A 24,136-nucleotide genomic window follows, 5' to 3' on the forward strand; every position below is an offset into this window, starting at 1 on the left:
CAAAATAATTCATATTTACCATAATAGCAAAACTAAAAAAGCCACAACAAAGGAAACTCCGTAACTGTGTGAATTAAGCGATCACGTGTGCTACTGTTACACGATTGAACTATTGAAAATTATTACCTGTCCAGCAGAGTAAAGCCGTCTCTGCGTCCGTTTTGAACCCCTTCAAGTTCACGCCACCTTTCAAAAGCCCTGCCGATGTTTATCCTTGTTTTCGCGTAGGCCCGGTTGCAGGCTCTTTTTACCACTCCGAAGTCCGAATTATTTTGGGTTTTACAACTGTTGAATCTCTAGTTGTCACTGGTGATTGTGGTTTGAACCTTTATGGATCCGCCATGATTTTAATTATTTAAAGTGCTGTGAAAAAAGCCTAAAAATTTCCACCTCCAACATCCTCACGCAATATAGCCCACTAGCCGAAACACCTTCTTTATGTGTACAGATGTGACGTAATGACGCAAAGACATGCTCAAATTTACCGCGGAAATCCACCAGCCACTGGAATTAAAATCATTATTACAATAGCTAACCGTTTTGAATCGAGCTAAGGCAAGAAGATATTTTTGAACACTGGCTGGTTATGTTTATTATTATTATTATTATTTTGGATAATTTTTAACCCAAAAAAGTTACGGACTGCAGCTTTAAAAATCTAAACGTTTCTGTCGTTGGCTCAAATAGTACAATACTGCACAATACAAATTATTCAGGCAATTAATTGCATTAATTATTGTATTATTGTAGGTCAAACAGTAAAAGCATGGCAAGGGTCATATGGGTTTGAACCTAAAATTATTTTCTAGATTTTCTGTGTTCTAGAATATATCGCTTTCATCACAGAGACATTTGTTTCAATTCGCCTTCGATTTGCGTCATCGCCACAGACAGAAGTAATAGCCGTTGATGAAAAACATCATTTCCCATAAGCCCATGCCGCCAGTTTCACAGAAGGTGAAGCAAAATGGCGGAATCGGATGGGATGGGCCTCTTATTGTGTTTTTAAAAGAAAAATGTTTCGTGCCTCTACATGTCGTTTTAAAGTTAAAAACAACACTGTGGGTGGTTTCAGAGTGTTTTTAGCTTTGGGATTCACCAGCCGGCTCATCTCTGCACTATGAAGGTAAACGGCTCTATTAGCTTGTCTAACTTAGCCAGCCAGCTAACCCCTGTATACGACAAAGTGTAGGCAATAAATTATTGCATCTTATGTGAGAAGGTTGCTTAAAATGAAGACTTGATAAGAAAGTCAGCTAGTAATACTAAATGTATCCAACATGAGTATTGGCGGTTTTCTCATGACAGTTAACAAGTGAGGAAATAGGTAGGCAAGCACTGCAGTGGAGCACACGTAATAGATAGCATCGTCTGTAGCATCATCTGAAATCAGTTTCATCCACTGTACACGATCAGTGCTGTCACTGGGTCAAGAATTGAAGCCGCAGTGTTGAGTGTCAATACAAATCATGCTTTCTCATCAGGTTACTCGAGTGATCAAGTTCCCCTGAGTGGTCTTCTAGTTAAAGACAGATTAAATGCAGAAGTAGTTTTAACACATCCCTCAGGTATGATTATCATAACGGGTGCAGCTTTATGATTGCTCAGAGCTGAGGTTTCAGATCTAGTCTATTCATAACAATAGTGTTGTGTGATGTGTGTTGTCTGCTATGTGTAGATGGGAACAGATGGACAGGCTGAAAAGGATGAAGTAGAAGTTGTGCCAGGCAAGGTAAGTGTCACATAAAGTGATATGAAACTGTCCTTGTTGGTGCAGGTGCAGGTTGGACAGTCACCGTGGTCATATACAGTGTAGACGATGAGATGAAGATTTAGTATGCACAGCTCTCTCTGCTGAAAACACTGAATGTCTTCAGTCTCTTGTACTTGTAGTCACAGACTGAACAATGTCCCGATGAAGAGGAGGAAGTGTCTAAAGAGTCTAAAGCAGACAGAAGGACAGTTGGCTTAAGGTGTTTCCAGGGAAACCGAGAGACCTCGGAGGATGAGCCTAGTGAACTGGTAAAGTAAAATAATTTACGCTATTTGCATAATTGTAAGTTATTAGGCTCTGTCTTGTTAAATGCTTTGTCTGTCTGTAATTTACCCAGTTTGAAACCGGTGACCTGAGTTGACACTTTAACCGTTTAATTTGTGTTACACTCTTGTAGGGGGCTGCTGTTGTTTCTTCCTCTGAGCCTGTATTTCTTGTGCCTCAGATCAGCACACAACCTCAGTACCTAGACTGGTAAGTGCTTAATTAAGTACACTAAATTCAAAATTGAGCTTGATAGTAGCTATTGATTAGCCTGCTTCTGGCTTCCTACGTACTTCCGCTCAATTTAAATTTTCCTTCAGTACTACGTATGGGATTGTGCTGTAGTCTTTGGTTTTCTTTGGTTATTTTTTTACCGGGCCAATCAGCAAACACAGGGAGTGACTGAGATCGATGACGTTGATGTTGTGTGTTATTTTGAGTTGTAGTTCAGTAATGGCAGCGGAGAAAGATGCAAGTGAAGCCATTCAGTTCGTTGTGGCAACGCTGCCGAATATCAAGAAGTTAAAGCCGGAGCAATCTTTGCTTAGTTTTGTTGGTGGCCATGATGTTGTGGCCCTCCTCCCCACGGGGTTCGACATGACATGCGTCACGACCAAACGTTAGCGATTGGTTAGGGCAGAGCCAGAGTAACTCTGGGCAGATCCAATAGTTTTAGACTTCAATAGAGTACCCGCCTACAAGGAAGTTAACGCTTGTCAATGGAGTGGTGCCAGACTCTATGTACAAATGAAATGTACGAGAGTCTGGTGGGACCAGCCTAGCTATTGATGTCATATCCAAAAATATGACTTTATTTGCTACTTAAATGATCATTTTTGTAAATGCTTAAATTAGAGGTGTGTGAGTGCTGTGTCAGTAATGTGTTGATTTTTATAAAGGCTTGTTTTATTGGGTCAATCCATGTCAAATCAACCACATTTTGTAAACTTCCTCAGCTAAAATATTTTATTTTGTTAATATTTTTTCTGTAGAAAGACAAACATAAATAGTAATGAAAGCCTAAATGTTGTGGATGTACATTTACTGAGTAATCCACTATTTTGTGGAGGGCGGTAAAAAATGACACATGAGATTTGGAGCTAAATTACAGGGGGGTAAAATGACTTTAGAAAGACGGCAGGATCATTATTTTATTTTTACGTAGAGATTGGTAGGTCTGTTGATAAAATCTGTTGAATTTAGCCATCCTTTGTTTCATTACATGCCAATGGTGACAATTCAAAAATGGTAAAATGCACTTCTGTTGTTTTTTGCCTCAAATTTTGCATGCCTGTAACTCAAGAAGTATTAAATAGGCCTATATCTTAATATCCTTTTAGATTCTGGTTCTTAACGAACTTCTTTTTGTATCTTCATTTGAAAGGAACACGCCGACTTTTTTGGACTTTAGCTTATTCACCGTATCCCCAGAGTTAGATAAGTCCATATACATACCTTTTTCATCTCCGTGCGTCCCGTAACTCTGTCTGACGCACCTACCGCTAGCCTAGCTTAGCACAAAGACTGGATGTAAATGGCTACAGCTAGCATACTAATCCCAATAAGTGACAAAATAACGCAAACATTTTCCTATTTACATGTTGTGATTTGTATAGTCACAGAGTGTACAAATAACAAGGTCATATGAGACACAGACCTCTTTTAACCCTATAAATACTGGGAACTATATTCTCAGAAGGCGAAGCACTGCTCCTTGGGCGGAGTGATAACCGCAGCGCCTGAGACGCGCCGTGGTGAGGAGCAGAGAGTTCGTTTTCAAGTGTTTTAAATAGAGGTGGGCATAGATTAATTTTTTTAATCTAGATTAATCTCACTGGAATCTTGGAATTAATATAGATTAATCTAGATTAAAATGGCTCATTTGAATTCTGCCGAAGGCATTCAGAATATGTGTGCTACCCAAATAATGTCTAAAATTAAGTCTTTGAGAATAGTTTGCCTAGCGTAGGGATGTAAATTTCTGCCAAAAATGAGATTTGACAATAGAGGAGCAAAAGTCGAATATCGTTCAAAGAAAATTATAAAATAAAATAAATAAATAAAACGCACAATTACAATGACAGAAAGGGAGGCCAATTTCATCTTTAGTGATTTGTCATCAAACAAACTGTTTATTAATTGAACAAGTAACATGTTTTCGTCGTTTTTTTTTAAACATAGTAACTTAGTCTAATTGGAAGAAGAAAAAAACAATAAGCACGATGTAGCTACAGTCCTTTTTTCGCATCGCAAACCAGATGCTAGTTAGATCAAAAAATAATGTCATATGTCATAATGATTTTATGTGAACCTGCCTTTACAGGCAAAAGCCTCATCCTTTTTAAACAAACTAGTTTCAATCAATGTAAACTATTCGTGTGACTATACCCCTGCGCAATACACACACATTACCGCGGGATGGCGGGTGTTCATTTCATAAACTGTACACAATGGTAGCTTATTTATTTTGTAGCCTATAAATTAATGTATATGTCCAACGGATAATGTCATACTTTTTAGTAGTGCTATCGTGGCGTAATAATCTGTTTGGTTGTAAAATGTATTACCTGAATGAAATGAAATCGAATGTATCGTCATGTGGAATCATTAATTCACAGACAGCTTACGAAGATGTTCAACTAATAAAGATCTTCATCGCTGGCAAAAAATATGATGCATTTGCAGATTTGCTTTCACTAGACTAAACTGTAGCTCTTGGTGTTCTTAAATCTTCCTGTTACGACTCCGTGTCGAGTGTGATTGAACGCGCTTCAGTGATTCAGTGCGTGAGGAACTGAACAGAACTGATTCGCGAACCGATTTAGACAGATCTGCCAACTTGTTTGATGAAGTCTTTGAACAGAATCGACCCAAAAGAGTGATTCATTTGTAAATTGAGCATCGCTCATGCCCATAAAATACAGCGCGCTTGGAATAAACTCATTTAACAACATGTAAAGTAACGAGAGGAACGATCGCCCAACGTAACATGTAAAAGTATACTTGTGTCCCTGACAGGAAAATACCCTGCTGCGCAATTTGCGCGAAAATGTAACGATATTCGAAAAAGCTATTTTATGATCCCAACCCAACTTTGAGAATAGATTAACGGCGATATTTTTTTAATCGCACGATAAGATTCTCACGTTAACGCAGCACGTTAACGCCGATAACGGCCCACCACTAGTTTTAAATAACCTTCTGTGATCTAATGTGACTTCTGATTTTAAAAAAAGACAGAATACTACAAAATAATATATTTTCTGTCTTTTTTCACAATGATTAAGGCCATGTCAATTAATTAGCATTGCATTATAAATATAATCTATTATGAAAATACCTGACATGGCATGAAGAACATAGATAAATCATACATCATCATCAATCGTATGTTTATTGTCTTCAAAGGTGTCTATCTGCATGTTATAGTATCTCTGGAAGCTTTGTTTATGTTCGGGAGTTCTTGGATGATATGCCTTGATATGCCTCTTCATCACGTGTGCCATTTGTGGACTAAATGTGCATAGGGCGCCCTCAGGCTGCCAGTATGAATTGAAAACACAGTACATCAGAGTATCCAGTGCTCATAATGATTACATCGGTGCATTTTGGGTAAAAATTGAATAAATATTACAGTTTTCATATTCATAACTCCTGACACACATTAACAAATTACGGTCTCTATAAGATTTTGAGAGTAAGACAGGTGACAAAATTTGAAGCGGGACCGATACCAGCGTAATTCACGTATCGGATTTTCCCGATCCAACCTGCGGATATATCCGATATCCATTAGCCATGTCTGGGCTTTAATGTTGTCTGCTGAAATGACTCCAAAAGTGATTCCCGTCGGCTAGTCTGCTAGTTGTCTGCAAACTGTGGAATGGATTTTTTCAGCCACCTAGCAGGATAGCATTGAGCTGCCAACATGTTCGCTGTGTGGAAATCCTATGGTGGAATACTTCACACTGGAAACACCGCAGCAGAGCAAGACAGCAAAATGCAATGTTTGCAAAGCCGTATTAATTAAACCAATGGTCTGTGATGCATTTTTGCTATTCGCAGTCCAGAAGAGAGAGAGAGAGATCTCTCACGCGGAGCCACAGTGCGCACAACATGACAGCCCTGCTTAATGACTGACAACAGAGGACAGAACTAAACATTCAAACGTAGCCTATATGGTTACACTTTAGAGCTGTTATATTAGTCTGATTTTATTTTAGATTTCGGCTTCCAAAGATTATAGAATATATTGAGGTAAAACCATTAAAAACTATAGCCGCATTCTGTCTAGCGCAACTTCCTTCCCATCGCAGCAGTTGCCTACGCTGTCATTTCTCCTTAAAACTCAAACTTTAAGACAGAATCAGCACGATCGGTGATTGTTGTGAAATGCAGTCTCTACTGTTGCTAAATTGCGGGACGCTTTTAATAATAAAAAGAGCTATTAAAAGCACAAAAATCTGCGCAAGAGATGCTGTTCCCAATGCGCCGCGCGCTCCGAAACAGAGGGCAACGAGACAAGCAAATTATACTTTGGGCTTCATGTGCGCGTCTAAACGATCAAATGTACACAAAAATATGTACAAATGACCGGCTTGGAGATTCACTTAAACAGTTTGTCTAAAATGGATGTAGTTATGGAAATAGTTTGGAGTAAATATGGTGCATCAGTAGACTCGTTCTTAAAGGGGAAGCAGTCTAATAAACATGCTGACGATTGCGCCATTACTGCAAATCAAACAACAAAAGGCAAAGAGAAAATCACTCACAGCTCTTGAATGAATAACTTTAGCTTTAATAAGCATAAATCTATCTATGAAAAACTTTGCAGTGCTATTTTACTTTTGATTACTTTATTATAATTATTTTTAGACCATACATGAATAGTAATGTTAGTAGACCTTCCTGTAATTTAAAGCACTGTGTAGGCCTGTATAATGTGTATCTTTGTTTAATTGTCTATCTTTTGTTTGTCTATTGTTTAATATATATATATATATATATTAGTGGGGGGCCGTTATCGGCGTTAACGTGCTGCCTTAACGTGAGAATCTTATCGTGCGATAAAAAAAATATCGCCGTTAATCTATTCTCAAAGTTGGGTTGGGATCATAAAATAGCTTTTTCGAATATCGTTATATTTTCGCGCAAATTGCGCAGCAGGGTATTTTCCTGTCAGGGACACAAGTATACTTTTACATGTTACGTTGGGCGATCGTTCCTCTCGTTACTTTACATGTTGTTAAATGAGTTTATTCCAAGCGCGCTGTATTTTATGGGCATGAGCGATGCTCAATTTACAAATGAATCACTCTTTTGGGTCGATTCTGTTCAAAGACTTCATCAAACAAGTTGGCAGATCTGTCTAAATCGGTTCGCGAATCAGTTCTGTTCAGTTCCTCACGCACTGAATCACTGAAGCGCGTTCAATCACACTCGACACGGAGTCGTAACAGGAAGATTTAAGAACACCAAGAGCTACAGTTTAGTCTAGTGAAAGCAAATCTGCAAATGCATCATATTTTTTGCCAGCGATGAAGATCTTTATTAGTTGAACATCTTCGTAAGCTGTCTGTGAATTAATGATTCCACATGACGATACATTCGATTTCATTTCATTCAGGTAATACATTTTACAACCAAACAGATTATTACGCCACGATAGCACTACTAAAAAGTATGACATTATCCTTTGGACATATACATTAATTTATAGGCTACAAAATAAATAAGCTACCATTGTGTACAGTTTATGAAATGAACACCCGCCATCCCGCGGTAATGTGTGTGTATTGCGCAGGGGCATAGTCACACGAATAGTTTACATTGATTGAAACTAGTTTGTTTAAAAAGGATGAGGCTTTTGCCTGTAAAGGCAGGTTCACATAAAATCATTATGACATATGACATTATTTTTTGATCTAACTAGCATCTGGTTTGGCGATGCGAAAAAAGGACTGTAGCTACATCGTGCTTATTGTTTTTTTCTTCTTCCAATTAGACTAAGTTACTATGTTTAAAAAAAAACGACGAAAACATGTTACTTGTTCAATTAATAAACAGTTTGTTTGATGACAAATCGCTAAAGATGAAATTGGCCTCCCTTTCTGTCATTGTAATTGTGCGTTTTATTTATTTATTTTATTTTATAATTTTCTTTGAACGATATTCGACTTTTGCTCCTCTATTGTCGAATGGCATTTTTTGCAGAAATTCACATCCCTACGCTAGGCAAACTATTCTCAAAGACTTAATTTTAGACATTATTTGGGTAGCACACATATTCTGAATGCCTTCGGCAGAATTCAAATGAGCCATTTTAATCAAGATTAATCTAGATTAATTCCAAGATTCCAGTGAGATTAATCTAGATTAAAAAAATTAATCTATGCCCACCTCTAATATACATATATATACATATATACATATATATATATACATACATATATTGTGACATACATGCATATATATACGTACATATCATACTTGCCTGTAGAGAGGAGTTTATTTCAGCATCATATAAATAAAAAAATAATGATAACAATAATATTAAAGCAAACACAGCTCTGGTATCGGAATAGTCTCGGTATCGGCCGATATCCAAATTCAGGTATCGGGATCGGATCGTAAGTGAAAAAATGTGGATCGGTGCATCCCTATCTAAGGTAATTACATTATATCTAACTGTAACTTTGTGCTAATTTAAACAAGGAACACTTAAGTGAGTGGGCTTCCTCGTGAAGGTTAACATTTAACACAATAAATATCAGCTGTTTAAAAAGTTACCTACATTTGGTTCTTGGCCATTTAAAATGAGTAAAATTAACAATTTGAATATAGAGCTGCATTGAGATCCTCATATCTATGTGACTCAACTATATAGGACCTTGGAAATGAAGATCCCAAAAGAAAAGTTTTAAGAATGAGAATCTAAAAGGATATTAAGATATCTTGAATATTTTGAGTTACAGGCATGACAACTTTGGTAAAATAATTTTTATGGCACTCAGACAGGTATGTTCTGTGCAATTGAGCTGAAAAATTAGATGCATTGTAGTTTTTTTTTTCTTTTCTTTTTTCGGATATTCCTCTTTAAAAGAAAAAAGTATCAGCTTTATGCAAAGTGACCCATATTTGGTTTTTGACCACTGAAAATGTGTACAATTTACTCATGATGCCACATTAACATGTCCATATCTCTGGGATTGATCCACCGGGGCTTTTAAAATTAAGATACGAAAAGAAATGTTTGTCAAGAACCACAATCTTAAAGGATATTAAAATAAAATTAATACTGAGTTACAGGCATGCAAATTTAAGGCAAAAATACACCTATGGCATATAATGAAACAATATTGTTAAAGTCAAAAGATTTTACTAATAGACCTAACAATCTCTTAGTAAAAGTAAAATAATGATGCTGTCGTCTTTCTAAAGTAATTTTTACACCCCTCTAAATCTCTCAATTTTAATTTTTACCCCCTCTACAAAATAATGGATCACTCAGTAAATATATGTCTGTGACATTTCATATTTTGGCTTTCATCACTATTAATGTTTGTCTTTCTACAGTTGAGTTGACATGGAATGACCCTGTTGTATTTGGAGGGTTCTGGCCTATTAAGGCAAAACGCAGTACACATTTTGTCAAATTTTGTTGACTGTGCTGAGATTAAGAGAAATTTATCTGCATGTCAAATGATATCAGATAATTAAAAATTCAGTCAAAAAACTTGCCATTATATCTCTTTAATTGCTCCACTGTATTTCATTGTTTAATTGTTGGTGCATATTGCCATTGTATTGGAGACTGATCAGATGATTTCGTTTTTAATCATTTATGAACTTCGGGTCAGTTGATTTGATTGTCACTTATTAAATTTGGCCAGTGGAGTTCTGTGATCTCAAGATGCTTTTTTTACTTCAGACTACTTTTTAACTTGACATGCCATCTTAAAAATTGAGGAAATTGGTTAGTCATTTTTATAAGTTTACGTAGGGGTGCACACAAATAGTCAAATATTCAACCTTCAATAATTATTTTGAAAAATTAAATAAAATACTATCCAAATTTCACCAAATGTTGCTTTGCTGGCCATAAATACTGTGAATCATAAATACATGAAAAATCCTTATGCTGGGGCCACACTAAAATATATTTAAAATCGTATAAGATTTTCAAAATGTGAGAGACCGCAAACTCCTAGATTTAACAGTTTTGCTCCTACGGCAAAACTGACCAGATTTTCAACCAGACTCCCAACTGTTAACACGGGAAATCTCACAAAATCTCTCGAGACTTCAGAATAAACATTTTGGACGATAGGCAGGAAGAAATTGCTATGATAGTGTTTGGAATGCTTTTGACAGAACATTGACACAAATCGACAAGCCGATCCTCCAACTCTGATGTCCATATCCATTTCACTCTGTGCTGCGCCATGACTGCGGTTGTTATGCTTCCGTCTTCTGTCAGCTCGCTTTCTGATTTGGGTATCTTTTCGTTCCACCTGACAATCAACAGATTGAATATTTACAATTCGCTATCGAGGCGGCTCCGACCTTCTTCTGAGCAGGTTCGGTCACTCTTAACACACCTCACACCACAGGAAAATCTGATAAAATAATCTGTTGAACCATCAAGATAATGGGGACTTCATTTAGGATTGTCGGAAGGGGAGAAATCGGCCCGAATATCGACTCGGTTACTAACGTAACCTCGGTTCCCTGAGAGGAGGGAACGAGTATTGCGTAAGTAGCTTACGCTATGGGAAAACTCCTTTTCTCGAGAATATTGAAGTCTTTATGTAAAACGCATTGCAGCTGCACAGCTGACAGCAATGAACGAAGGCAGCTCGGTCATTGGCTGTGCTGCGGCAACTTGCTCGAACCAATGACGGGGCGACTCTGAATGCGCGACCAATGAGCGCGCTTCGCGCCCGCGCGCGTCAGAGCCCGCCAAGATGGGCGTGGCCAAGAGCTATATATTGGGCGCCCCGTCATGAGAGTTCTTTAGGTTAAAACGACTGAAGCGAACTAACCAAGCACAAGCACGGCAGCTTACGCAATACTCGTTCCCTCCTCTCAGGGAACCGAGGTTACGTTAGTAACCGAGTCGTTCCCTTTCGAGAGGTCTCTCCTATTGCGTAAGTAGCTTACGCTATGGGAACACCATGCAAAATGCCGTGCGTGCTGAACTTCGCCTTATGATAGCCAGAGGCAGGTGCCTGAGCTAAAAAAGCAAAGTTATCATCCAACTAGCCGGCAGAGGCGAGCTTTATATGTGGGAAAGAATACAGAGCGGCTAGAAGGCGCTCAGTGTGACACAAGCACATACATAATCTAGATACGAACTCGTAGTTCAACTAGCATCATGCTGATAGTACATTGGAATGCAGTGTCGGGACCTGTAGGTTGTAGAACCTGATAAATGTGGACGGTGAGGCCCAGCCTGCCGCCGCACAAATATCCTCGATCGGTATCCCGCTCGACCATGCCCAGGAAGAAGCCACACTCCTGGTGGAGTGTGCTTTGACTCCCCAGGGGCATTGAAGTCCCTTAGCTTCATAAGCCAGCGCTATAGCTTCAACTATCCAGTGAGAGATTCTCTGCTTTGAAACGGCGGAACCTTTCGTACGGCCGCCAAAGCATACAAACAGTTGTTCTGTCTGTCTGAATAGGGCAGAACGCTCCAAATACACTCTGAGAGCCCTAACGGGGCAGAGTAGATTAGCGTCGTGTTCGTCTGCTGGGGACGATAGCGCAGTTAGGGAGATAACCTGTGCTCTGAAGGGAGTGGTGAGCACTTTAGGAATATACCCATGTTTCGGTCTAAGGACGACCCTGCAGTCGTTAGGTCCGAATTCTAGGCAGGCAGCGCTTGTCGAAAGCGCGTGCAGGTCGCCCACTCTCTTGACCGAGGCGAGTGCCAGCAAGAGCGCAGTCTTGAGCGAGAGCTGTTTAAGGTGCACGGTTCGGAGTGGTTCGAACGGAGGCCCTTTAAGAGCGTCTAGGACAGTAGCTAGGTCCCAGATCGGCACTGAGGGGGGGCGTGAAGGGTTCATCCTCCTAGCGCCCCTTAGGAAACGAATAATTAGGTCGTTTCTTCCCAATGGACGTTCCATTACAGGGTCGTGTGATGCTGTGATGGCCGCCACATATACTTTGAGCGTGGAGGGGGCGCGGCCCGCCTCCAGAAGCCCTTGTAGAAAAGCGAGTACGTTCGTAATCTCGCATGTTTCAGGGTTCAGGCCCTTGGCATTACACCAGACACTGAACACTTTCCATTTCTGGGCATATAAGCGTCTCGTGGAGGGCGCCCGCGCCTCAGCGATGGTTTTTAGTGCTCCGCTCGTGAGGTTCCTGGGAACCCCTTGAGGGGCCATGCATGAAGGGCCCACAGATCGGGGCGGGGATGAAATATCATCCCGTTGGCCTGACTGAGGAGGTCTGGCCTCAGTGGAATCGGCCGTGGTGCAGATTGCATTTGCATCAGATCTGGAAACCATGTTTGGTTCTTCCAGAGTGGGGCTATCAGCAGCACTGCGTCTTTCTCCTCTCTGACCCGACTGATGACCTGCGGTAGCATCGCGATCGGGGGAAAGGCATATAAGGGACGGCTCGGCCAGCTCTGGGCGAGCGCATCCATGCTTTTCGTGAAGAAAAGAGGGCAGTGCGCGTTCTCCTTGGAGGCGAAGAGGTCGATCTCCGCTTTGCCAAAGGTTTTCCATAACCAGTGAATCGTCAGCGGGTTGAGAGCCCATTCTCCTGGGAGAATTTTGTCTCTGGATAGCATGTCCGCCCCCTGGTTCAGGGCACCTGGCACATGCGCTGCTCTCAGCGAGCGCAAGTTGTGCTGGGACCATAAAATGAGTCTCCTGGCCATTGAATGCATGGAGCTCGACCTGAGTCCACCCTGGCGATTTATGTACGATACTACCGTCATGTTGTCCGTTCGGACCAAGACGTGTTCGTTTCTCAGCTGTGGGAGCAGGGCTCTGAGAGCCAAAGCGACCGCTTTCATTTCCAGACAGTTTATGTGTAGGCGCTTCTCCGGGTTTGACCAAAAGCCGGAGACAGGCCTGCCCTCGTAAAGGGCCCCCCAACCTATTTTGGAGGCATCTGTCGTTATCATCTTTCTCCTTGTGTTCACACCCAGACTCACGCCTGACTGGTACCAGTCGGCGGCTTTCCAGTGCGTCAGGGCTTTTATACAGCCGTGGTTCGCTCTGATTAAAAGGTGGCCCGAACGCCACGCGTGAGTAGGGACGCGGCTCTTGAGCCAGCGTTGGAGAGGGCGCATATGCAACAATCCTAGCTGGAGTACGGCCGATGCTGAGGCCATGAGACCGAGCATCCTCTGAAACCGCTTGACGGGGGCGAGCGCGCCCGCCCTGAATGATGTTGCAAGGCGCCGGATGGTGAGCGCGCGCTCTGATGAGAGACGCGCTGTCATTTGCATCGAGTCTAGAACTATTCCCAGGAAAAAAATCCTCTGGCTGGGAGATAGTATGCTTTTTGCAAAATTGATTCTTAGACCCAGGCATTCTAAATGGCTGATAATCCAAGATCTGTGTGTTATTAACTGACTCTCTGATTGTGCTAGAATCAGCCAATCGTCGAGATAATTCAGTATTCGCACTCCCCTTCGCCTTAGGGGGGAAAGTGCTGCATCCATACATTTCGTGAATGTACGGGGAGCCAGGGACAGGCCGAACGGAAGTACTGTGTACTGGTACGACTGTCCCTCGAAAGCGAATCTCAGAAACGGCCTGTGATGAGGCGCTATTGGAATGTGAAAGTAAGCATCTTTCAGATCCACTGAGAGAAACCAATCTCCTGGGCGTACTTGCGCGAGGATATGCTTGGTTGTTAACATTCTGAACGAGCGAATCATTAGTGCTTTGTTCAGGTGTCTGAGATCTAGGATGGGGCGGAGACCGCCATCATTTTTCGGGACGAGAAAATAGCGGCTGTAAAAACCTGCCTCGCTCAGAGAGGGGGGAACAGTTTCCACAGCGCCCTTTTCTATTAGTTTGCGCACCTCGGTGCGTAGAACATGTGAGCACTCTTTTCTCACTTTCGTCTCGACCACAGTCGTAAAACGTGGTGGTCTGCGAGCGAACTGGAGCGAGTATCCGTGCTTTACTATATTCAATACCCATTTCGGCATATCTGGAATATTTTCCCATGCCGCTGCGTGTACAGATATGGGCTGAATACAGGCTAGGGGCGGGCCGCTGTGACGCAGGGACCCGGCCAGCGAATCGCCTGAGCTCATAGCTCTCAGAGGCGCGGGCGCGTGCTGAGCAGCTGAGTGAATGGGCGCGTGTGTGATTACAGCAGCGCGCGCTGTGTCTGTAAAACTCGCAGCCTGGGCTGGGGTTGTGTTTGACACTGTAAGGACAGTGTTTATAAGTGGGGGTGCATAAACAGTGGTAGGCACACGCGTCACTTTTATAATGTTTCCCGCTTTTACTGGGGATGAATTTATAACTGTGTGAACAGTGCTTGTGTGTAGTGGTGCGTACATGACCGTAGGCACGTGATCTACATTCATGGGGTGCGCAGCTTGAGCTGGGAATGAATTTGGCACTGTTTTGACAGTATCTGGGAATGCACACCTTGTGGACATGTGAACCCTTAGTGACACAGGCAGAAAAAGACTCTTTTTGTGTTTTCTGTGCGTCGCCGTAAAAACGGCGTTTGTTTGCAGGTGAGCGAGCTCTGTGACTGGCCCATTGACTGCTGTATGAACATATCCAGCCGCCTGTAAGGGGACTGGGTAATGCTTGAGCTTTTGCAGAGAGAGTGGTCCGGCTTTTGCGAGACACGCACTCTCTCTTTTCATTCTTGTGGCTAGGACGGCTTTCGAGGCTCGGGGTTCAGCACAATCTTGGGCCGAGGACCCCGTCGCTCAGAAGGCGGCTTGCGGTTGTGAGAGCGCGAGCGGCGTCGAGCGTCAGCCTGAGGCGCGGGCTGAGAGGCGGTGGGGGCTGTTCTAGCCCGCTGCGGCTGCGGCGGCCTCTGTCTGCTCTGCGATGAGCTGGAGCGCTTGGGCAGGAAATGCCGCATAGCTTGTGAAGCATTCTGGGCCTCAGTGAAGCGTTCGGCGAAACCCTTAACCGCCGGTCCAAACAGCCCGCTGGTGGAGATAGGCGCGTCGAGAAATGGCGCCTTATCCGCGTCCTTCATCTCAGTCAGAGTCAACCACAGATGGCGCTCGAGAACAGTCAAATTAGCCATGGCACGGCCGATAGACTGGGCGGTGGCCTTCGTGGCTCGCAGGGCTATGTCAGTCGCGCTGCGTAGGTCCTTAAAGGCTTCGGGTTCGGGGCCAGACTCGTCCATAGAGCGGAGAAGCTTGGCTTGGAACACTTGAAGTACCGCCATAGAGTGAAGCGCTGATGCAGCTTGGCCGGCGGCGGCGTAGGCGCGACCGGCGAGAGCTGAAGTAGTGCGGCAGGGCTTCGAGGGGTGGGAAGCTTTGGCTTTCCATCCGGTGGTGGAGGGCGGGCAGAGATGATTGGCCACGGCCTCCTCGAGGGGCGGTGTTCCCTCGTAGCCTCTTTCCTTCGCGCCGTCCACAGAGGAGAGCGAGGAAGAAAAAGAAGGCTTTAGGCGCGCAGAGTGGGGGGCTTTCCACGACTTGGTGAGTTCGTCGTGAACTTCCGGGAAGAAGGGAGAAGGCCTTTGCCGAGGGGCCTGCTGGCGCCCCTGCAGAAACCACTCATCCAGTCGGCTCCGGGTTGGTTCTTCGGGAGAAGACCAATCGAGCCCGAGGTCTTCCACGGCCTTAGAGAGAACGCGGATAATCTCGCTATCCATGGTGGAGCCCCCGCTCGCGCTAGCTAGCGTCGACGGGGCGGGGTCGAGAGTGGAGCCCGGCCAGTCGTCCGATGCAGCGTCGATTGACAAGCTGTCATCCATTCCCCCGTCGTCCTCGGACGCGCCGAAAGTCACAAGGCCCACCGCTCTGTTAGAGGGGTGTGGGTCCGGCTGGGTGAACTGAACCGGCGGTGGGGAAGGCAAGAGCGGCGGTGAAGCACGCGGAGACTGGCTCGGCGTGACGTCACTGAGCTCAGGTTCAGGAAGCCTCTGTGAGCGGCGCTTTTTCTTAGTGCGCGGCTCGAACAGAGGGATGGCGGCGATGGGCTCGCTCACGGCGAAAGCGGCGAGGCGAGCCCGCAGTGCGGAGAGACCCAGGTCGTCACATTCGGGGCATCCGCCCTTGGTCAAAGCAGCTTCTGCGTGGTCCCGGCCCAGGCAGCGAGCGCAGATGATGTGACGATCCCCGTCCAGGAGAAGGTCTCTGCACGACGCGCAGGAAGGCATTTGAAACAACGCCTTGGAAAATTTGCTCTTTTACAAGTGTCGCAGAGCGAACAGATGTAAATACTTGCGTGAGCAGTACGCCGGATGGCTCAGTAGGATCGCGTTAGAAGGCGGCTGAAGGTGCCGACGTCCTCGTAGCAAATCCCGCTGGTATGCTTTTCGACGGCGAAGCTTCAATAATCCGGAGGATCCAGCGAAGAAGGTGTTCGCTGAAGGAGATTAAATCTAAAGAACTCTCATGACGGGGCGCCCAATATATAGCTCTTGGCCACGCCCATCTTGGCGGGCTCTGACGCGCGCGGGCGCGAAGCGCGCTCATTGGTCGCGCATTCAGAGTCGCCCCGTCATTGGTTCGAGCAAGTTGCCGCAGCACAGCCAATGACCGAGCTGCCTTCGTTCATTGCTGTCAGCTGTGCAGCTGCAATGCGTTTTACATAAAGACTTCAATATTCTCGAGAAAAGGAGTTTTCCCATAGCGTAAGCTACTTACGCAATAGGAGAGACCTCTCGAAAGGGAACTTGTGGTGTGGTCCCAGCATAAGCATGCAAACTAAAGCTCAAAGTTATATCTAAATGCTCTGGGAGGCGCTATGGAGCATGGAAACAAATTGATCTGCCTCTAGGTACAGCGAAGTTTGGAATTACTTTGATCAAAGTGATCAACATGTCATGTTGGAAACTTTAAATGCCGACTCAAGTGTATATGTTAGTTCTGTACGATAATTGGCACAATGTGATTTATTAGTGTGTTTTCATTCATGCTGCATGAGCTTTCTTTTTGTTCTGTACATTTTTTGTACACATTGTTTATAATTTAAGCTTGTTATGTATATAGCCTAATCATAATCTTATTCAGAAATGGGGACAAAAACGTACTGATTAAAATTGGCGCCATTAAACTTTTTTTGAGCCCAAATATTCTAATACAATATTTTTGAAAAATGTTCATCCCTAGTTTTATGCCTGTCAGGTCTCCTCTAATTACATTATAGCTGTTAAAGCTATTGATGCAAAATGCATAAAAAATGTTACATATAAAATGTTATTTGCTCCAAATTTATTGTAATCTTACTGTTTGAAAATTTGTACTTTGCTTTGACACTTAAAATTAACACGTATTGTTGGGGCCTGTTTTGTATTTAACAATGTGATTCAAAAACTATGAATCATCTTGAATTAAGGTAATTATAATATAATAGTTTTGTTTTCTTCTCCTTTAGTGACTTGGATGTGGAGCTAACAGCAGAGGTGAACATAGAGGATGGCACATCTCTTGCTTTGTTGACATCTGTTACCCCAAACCTTGGTTACCAGAAACCAGGTAGGTTCAAGTCCGTGTTTTGTTTATGATCATGTAAATGGAAATGTGTGATCAAGTTACTAATTTCTTTATTTTCTTTCTTCTGTAGGATCTTTCTTGAAAGGACATTTTCTCTTTCCAGCATCTTTAAGGAAAAAGAGAGTCTCTATAGACAGTTCTTTGTCTTCAGGCTCTTTTCCTGGATTCTGCTCAAGTGTAATTCAAGCCTTGGGACAAATGCAACTGCCCTGTTCCCTCAAAAACTCTGAGAGGGTCATAGAGATGGCCAAAAGCCCTCTGCCCTCATCTCCCTCCAACTCACCATCATCTCCTTCATCTGCTCCCTCTTCCCCCTCCTCCTCCCCCTCATCGTCATCTCCTGGTGGAATGAGTACAAAGTACCGTGAGGATGAAGACAGAGGCCATGCTGGAGACAGCAGAGCCAGCAAAGGAACTGGAGACTTTGTGTCATCCACTTCGTCCTCTTTGATGCCATCATCAATGGCTATGCCACCTTCTTCTTCTAATCCTTCACTCCATGCATCTTCATCATTCACACATCCATACAATGATGGACAGAGTGAAAGTTTAGAAAATGACATATATGATCCCTTTCACCCAACAGAGGGTGAGGGGGAGAGAGACCGGGCGTCCACTGATGATGATGAGGAGGAAGAAGTTGATAAGTATGACCCTTTTGAACCGACAGGTTCTCCAGCCTCTGAAACAGAGGAGGAGAAAAGATGTGTAGATGAGGGGAATGAGGGAGTAAGCAGCATTAATATCGAAGGGAATGTGTCAAAAGCTGAAAGAGCCTTAGAAATGGGAGCGCCTGCTGGCACAGAAGGGGGGCCTCCAGATTCAACAGAAATTGATGCTCTGTCTTTGATGTTCAATAATGTACCTTTAGAACTTAACAGCAAGCGATCTATCAAAGACCGAATGAGGGAACATGGAAAAAATCTAAGAGAACGGGGTACAGACTCTGAGCACTCTGAGATAGAAGAAGGAGAGATAGTGGGGGCCAGTGAAAGAGGAAGAGAACGAGTGATTGAGAGAAGGAGAGAGGTGTTACTTCCATCCTCAAGCAGTCCCTCTTACCTTCAAGGGGGGGTCCCAAAACCAGAGAGGATCTTACGGGTCTTAGAAGGTGATGGGTTTGTGTCTGTCCGTGCTGATGAAGAATGGGAGAGGGAACCAGTGGCTTCTGTGGGTGTTGGAGATCTGAGACGTAAACTGACGAGTAGGCGAAAAGAAAGATTCAGATCATGCCCTTCTTCTGCATCTATATCACCTCCACCTGTCCCTGTTTTGCCTTTGCCCTCTCCTTCCTTTCCCAATTCTCCACCTCTATCCACTGATAAAGGGAGGAGTCGCAAATCCTCCAAGAGTTCAAAGGACAGGGATAGACGCAAGCGGAAAGAGGGAAGAGGAGAAAAGGAAAAAAGGAAAAAAAGGAAAGAGGGAAAGGAGGCAGGCGAAGGGAAAGGAGAAAGCAAAGAGATGGACCATGAAAAAAAAAGTGAAAAAGAGAACAAAGGCAAGGATAGAGGGAGAAGTAGCCGAAGCGGAAGTCGCAAGAGGAAAAAGAGACGCAGGAGCACCCCAGAACATTCTTCCCGCTCACACTCCCAGAATGCCTCCCGACAATCACACAGTCGCAGATCTTGGTCCAGCCCATCGGAGGACCGACACAAAGATAGAGACCGAGAAAAAGAAAGAGAGAGGGAGCGAGAAAGAAACCATGGAAGAGACAGGGAAAGGGACCGGTGGCGAGACGACAGGGATAGAGAGCGGGACAGAGACTCCAGAAGAAGAGATGGACGAAGGAGAGATAGGAATGAGGATAACAGGAGGTCAAGCAGCAGAGAGAGAGGCAATAAAAAGAGGGGCAGAGAGAAAGAAATGATTGGAGATCGAGACAGGGACAGGAGAAGAGATAGCAGGCCTGTTGTACCCCCATCAATTCAGGATCTCAATGGCTCTGATCTTTTCGCGATCAAACGTACCATCACTGTTACCACCACTACAACGACCACCACAGTCCCAAGTTCACCACTCTCTAGCCAACGGCGCTCCAACAGCCGTTCTGTGAGCTCTGACAAACATCATAAGAGGAAGAAGAAACGAAGGAGACGATCAGATGATGAGGAGAGAAAGGACGAGGATCACAGAAGCCGGTCCCAACCCACCTCCCTAACGCCGCCTCGTTATCATGGATATGAATCAGACCGTCTCTCTGACCGTCCTGAGGTAGACATGCTCTCTTTGGATGGGGAAGCACTGGATTCAGACTACCCTTCACTAGAGGACTCGCCACTACCTCCTCCTCCTGAGCCCCCTCTACCCAGTCCCAAAATTAAATCTGGAGCAAACAAAGCAAGCCGACATCATTTGAAGAAGAAATCCAGACCTGGCAAGACAGAAGGTCAGTCTGAATCCACCACCTTATCTTCTCATAGATTAAAAGCCAAAAGTAAAAAACTTTTGTCATCTCTCTCTCCACCTCTTTCTGCATCCTCAGGCAACACCACCTCCCTTCAGCCCACACCATTCTCATCCACTACTAAACGAGGACGGAAAACCGGTAAGGAAAAAGTTGGGAAGAAGGATGTCGGGCGTTCTGGCAGGGCCAAAAAGCTCAGTGGCAGTAGCAGAAAGGGTAAGCTCCAGTCTAAAGTGTCTGTCTTGGTTCGTGAGGGTGTTAGCAGCACCACTGGGAACTCTGGGAAGTTGGGCCTCGACCTTCTTGGACCTTCTGGTGTTGTAAGTGGAGCTTCAGGGCCCTCAGTTGTTGGTGGGTCTATTGCTGTGGTGTTCCGCCGGGACAATGAGAGCCGGTCACCGTTCCTTAAGCCCTGCTCAGAGACACTGCCACTTCCAGGTAGAGGCAAAGACCCAAGCAAAACTGGGAAGCAACGCAACATCCTTGGGCCTCCGTTGTCAACAAATTCGAGTGGACTGAAGTTGAAGAAAGCCAAGCCAAGCTCTGCTACATCCACATCCTCATCTGCCTCTTCCCCTACTTCTTCATTGGCAGCAAAACGTAGGAGGAGGCCTGGAAAAAAGCTCAGAGAGAAAGAGCAAACTGTGGATGGAAGTGATTCTAAAGGCGCTAACAGTAATTGTAGCACGGTTGGTGGTGGTTGGGCAGGGGTATCATCAGAAATGCAGACGTTGGTTGGGGTTGGATCCAAGCCATCTAGTCCTCCTTCAGCTCTTCCTGGTCCCACTCCCTCATCCTCTTCATCATCCTCCACTTCCTCGTCAGCAAGTATCCTTCCTCCATCCTCCTCCCCACCGCACACATCCCCGTTATCTTTGCCTCCGTCTCGAGATACTAGAGAGTCATCCCCGGACTCTCAAACTGTTGATAGTAGCTGCAAGACACCAGAACCTTCATTCCTTTTGGAGGAGGGCCCTGGTCAGTCCAAAGCCTCATCTCTCACACCTTCAAAGTCCCCTGCCAGCCCTCCCAGTCTGCTATCATCACAGATCAGGGGCGATACCATATCCCAGTCCACTTCCAGTGTTAAACCTCTCCTACCAGATGATCCGAAGGCATCACCACCATGCTCCACTTCGACAGCTTCGGTGTCTGTCTCCATCTCTCATTCCAATGCTCCTCTGGCAAATGACCCTTCTTCCTCCTCCTCTTCTTCAGTGTCCTCCTCTTCAGTAAACAAGCAACCACCACCTCCGCCCCCACCCCCATCAGCTCCGGCTTTACCCTGGAGTCTACAAACTGGAGTGGACTGCACTGCTGGAGGTGTTTTAGCATGTGAGTGTTTAATGCATGATTTTTAAGTAATTCCTTGTTGACATGCATTTTTAATTTTTAGTTTGATTAGAAGTCATAATTTTCTACTGTTATATTCCTCTTTAGTGACAGCTCTCCTCTTCAAAATGGAGGAGGCCAATATAGCCAACAGAGCCAAAGCACAAGAGTTCATCCAGGCCACAAGTCAGGTAAATCTATGATATTCTAAAAGGGTGCTCACACTACCCGTTTCTTTCCATTAACTTCCATTCTAACAAATTTGGGAAACTGGAAACACAAGCTCATGCAAATAAGTTTTGCATTTCAGATTTCAAGTTCGGTGAAGTCTAATGTGCAAATTTGTATCATGAGAAGGCATGTGACGAAGTTTGATACATCACAGAGTGACCTCATAGCTCAATTAAAAGAAAGCAAACTTTAAAACTTGCTGGGATTGCAGTGTTGCATAAAAGTGGAGTAGATTGTACATTTTTACAGTTTGGATTTATAATCACCTTTATGTTAAAAAAAAAAGGCGTCACAGAGTGTGACATCCGTTGCAGTGTCTGAAGAAATTTTGCATGCTCAAAGTTTAACGTGACCTGGCCTTTATTACTATATATGTTGTTATGTGGGTTATGGTTTCCTTCTCAATGTACAATGTTCTACCAAATTCCTTAAGTCTAGTTAATTGATAGTTTCAGTCACTATTGATTGTGAAGTTCAATTAATTACCTAACTTTAACTTGATAGTGTATTAAAATTGTATTTTTCTGTACACAGATTCTCTCTCAGGCCAATCAGAACCAGTCACAGCCACACCCTCCTTCATCATCCTCATCTATATCATCACAAGTTCCTCCACCTCCGTCACATGCTCCACCCCCAGGACCCAATCCTGCACAGTTTATTCTCCACAGCTCTGTTCCATTGGTTGGCTGTACCAAAACGCCACCTTCACACTTGCACCCTGGAGTCTCAATGGGAGGAGGCTGTGCTCAGACTCCGCCGCCTCCATTGCCAGCGGGAATAACAGGAGCCAGTGAAATGGGCTGGGACAATGAAAGCAAAGACCCTGACAAGGTATCAATGCTTTCTGTACGTTTATATATTTTCTTTAATTAGGGATATGTTTGTAATGTTTGTCATGCTGCAATTCAAATTGCAATCACAATATTTTAAGTAATTGCAGTATGGACAGTGTTATTCCATCTATAACAACCCCTATAACAATGTAATTCTTAATCACTTACCTTTGCTTAGTATCTGAAGAAGCTGCACACCCAGGAGAGGGCAGTAGAGGAAGTCAAATTGGCCATCAAGCCTTACTACCAGCGCAAAGACATCAATAAAGACGAATACAAGGATATCTTAAGGAAAGCTGTGCACAAGGTAAATATAGCTTCAAGATAATAGCTTCTAATAAATATCTAGAAAGAGTGTATCGGTATGACTAAATCTGTCTTTACCTCACAGATTTGTCACAGCCGAACAGGTGAGATCAACCCAGTTAAAGTGAATAACCTGGTCAAGCTTTATGTCCAGAGGTACAAGTATTTTAGAAAGCACGGTCGCAAGATGGACGAGGAGGAAAAAGAGGACAGGGAGTCTGCCTCAATGCATTCCTCAACATGAATGGACAGAGACTGTTTATTTCTCTCCATCTGGTCGAACAAGTTTGCAAAATCTCCTCCCCTGCACGTGTTTGAGCCCACCATGGCTATCGAGTGAAAGTCGTTTGTTATATTTTTCTGTTCCCCCTATGTGTTGACATCATGTAAACTTGAGTACTCCAGCCTCCTTCCTGTCTCTTCTTCTTGTCTTGCTATAAATATGTATGAATATAGAAATGTGGTAAGATAAAAAGTATACTTAAAGCATTCTAAAGCATACACGCGGGAGAGACAAAGATGGCGCAATGTTCAACCTGTACATACTTTAAGTACACTACATAGGTGTTATACTTCGGGCTCCCCCTTTCTGAGAAGAGTGCACATTTTAAAGTCAGCTAGCCTACACATTTATTACTATTGAGGTTTTGAGTGGGATAGAATGAATGACACAATTGAGAAAAGAACTTTATCTTTACCCCTTCGAATTTTCTTTTATTGCTAGCATTGCGAGTACAGCCTGTTTTTTTTCCCACTGTGTCAAAGAGCATTCTTTTGTTTAGGTGCTACTTAACACACATGACACTCATTCAAGTTTTGAGATAGCTCTGGAATGGAGGATATGTACCATCGGTTCCATCTCTCATAGAATAGTGAATGTGTATATGGATGGAACAGAATGATGTTTGATAATGTTTGTTGACAACTGAAATTTAAACGTATTCTGACAAAACTTCACTTAGCTAGAGAATTTATTTTCCCCAGTCAAAGTTTAACATAATATAATTGAGTTGGCAGAAGACAGTCGTTGGAAGAGGTACCTACAGTGTGTAAATGAATGGTTGAGATAAATGCATGTGTTTTGGATTTTATTTGTACTGAAGAAACCTGTAGTGATTTTGAAGGTCACATGAGCGATAAACTTGTGCCCTTACTTCCAAATGAAGGCATCTGGCTCTTTTCTTACTCAAACAAAACATTTTAAATCTTCCATTTCTTTGACATCATGAGTGGCTTGTCTATTTCCTCCAATTTTAGGTATACTCGTATGTCTGATGAGTTTTCTAAAAACTTGCCTGAAAAATGAGACA

General features: G+C 43.6%; 1 protein-coding gene across 7 annotated transcripts; it reads left to right on the forward strand.

Annotated features, from left to right (window-relative positions):
• The first annotated feature begins 928 nt into the window (after positions 1-928).
• On the forward strand, positions 929-23,987 carry scaf1 (SR-related CTD-associated factor 1). Of its 7 annotated transcripts, none has more exons than XM_077212810.1 (12): positions 937-1,126; positions 1,485-1,568; positions 1,679-1,732; positions 1,894-2,022; positions 2,172-2,248; positions 17,596-17,696; positions 17,785-20,103; positions 20,200-21,456; positions 21,562-21,644; positions 22,219-22,518; positions 22,699-22,827; positions 22,912-23,987. In XM_077212810.1, exons 3-12 carry the CDS (start codon positions 1,679-1,681, stop codon positions 23,068-23,070), a joined length of 4,608 nt encoding a protein of 1,535 aa, XP_077068925.1. In that variant the 5' UTR covers positions 937-1,126; positions 1,485-1,568; the 3' UTR covers positions 23,071-23,987. The 7 variants fall into 7 exon arrangements, with proteins under 7 accessions (XP_077068924.1, XP_077068925.1, XP_077068923.1 ...); XM_077212813.1 differs by having other exon boundaries at positions 945-1,126; positions 1,878-2,022; XM_077212809.1 differs by lacking the exon at positions 1,485-1,568 and having other exon boundaries at positions 929-1,126.
• Positions 23,988-24,136: the final 149 nt, after the last annotated feature.

Source organism: Siphateles boraxobius, unplaced genomic scaffold (genome assembly GCF_051911475.1).
Source record: "Siphateles boraxobius isolate OS27281-9 unplaced genomic scaffold, OSU_SipBor_1 66, whole genome shotgun sequence".
Classification (NCBI taxonomy): Eukaryota; Metazoa; Chordata; class Actinopteri; order Cypriniformes; family Leuciscidae; genus Siphateles; species Siphateles boraxobius.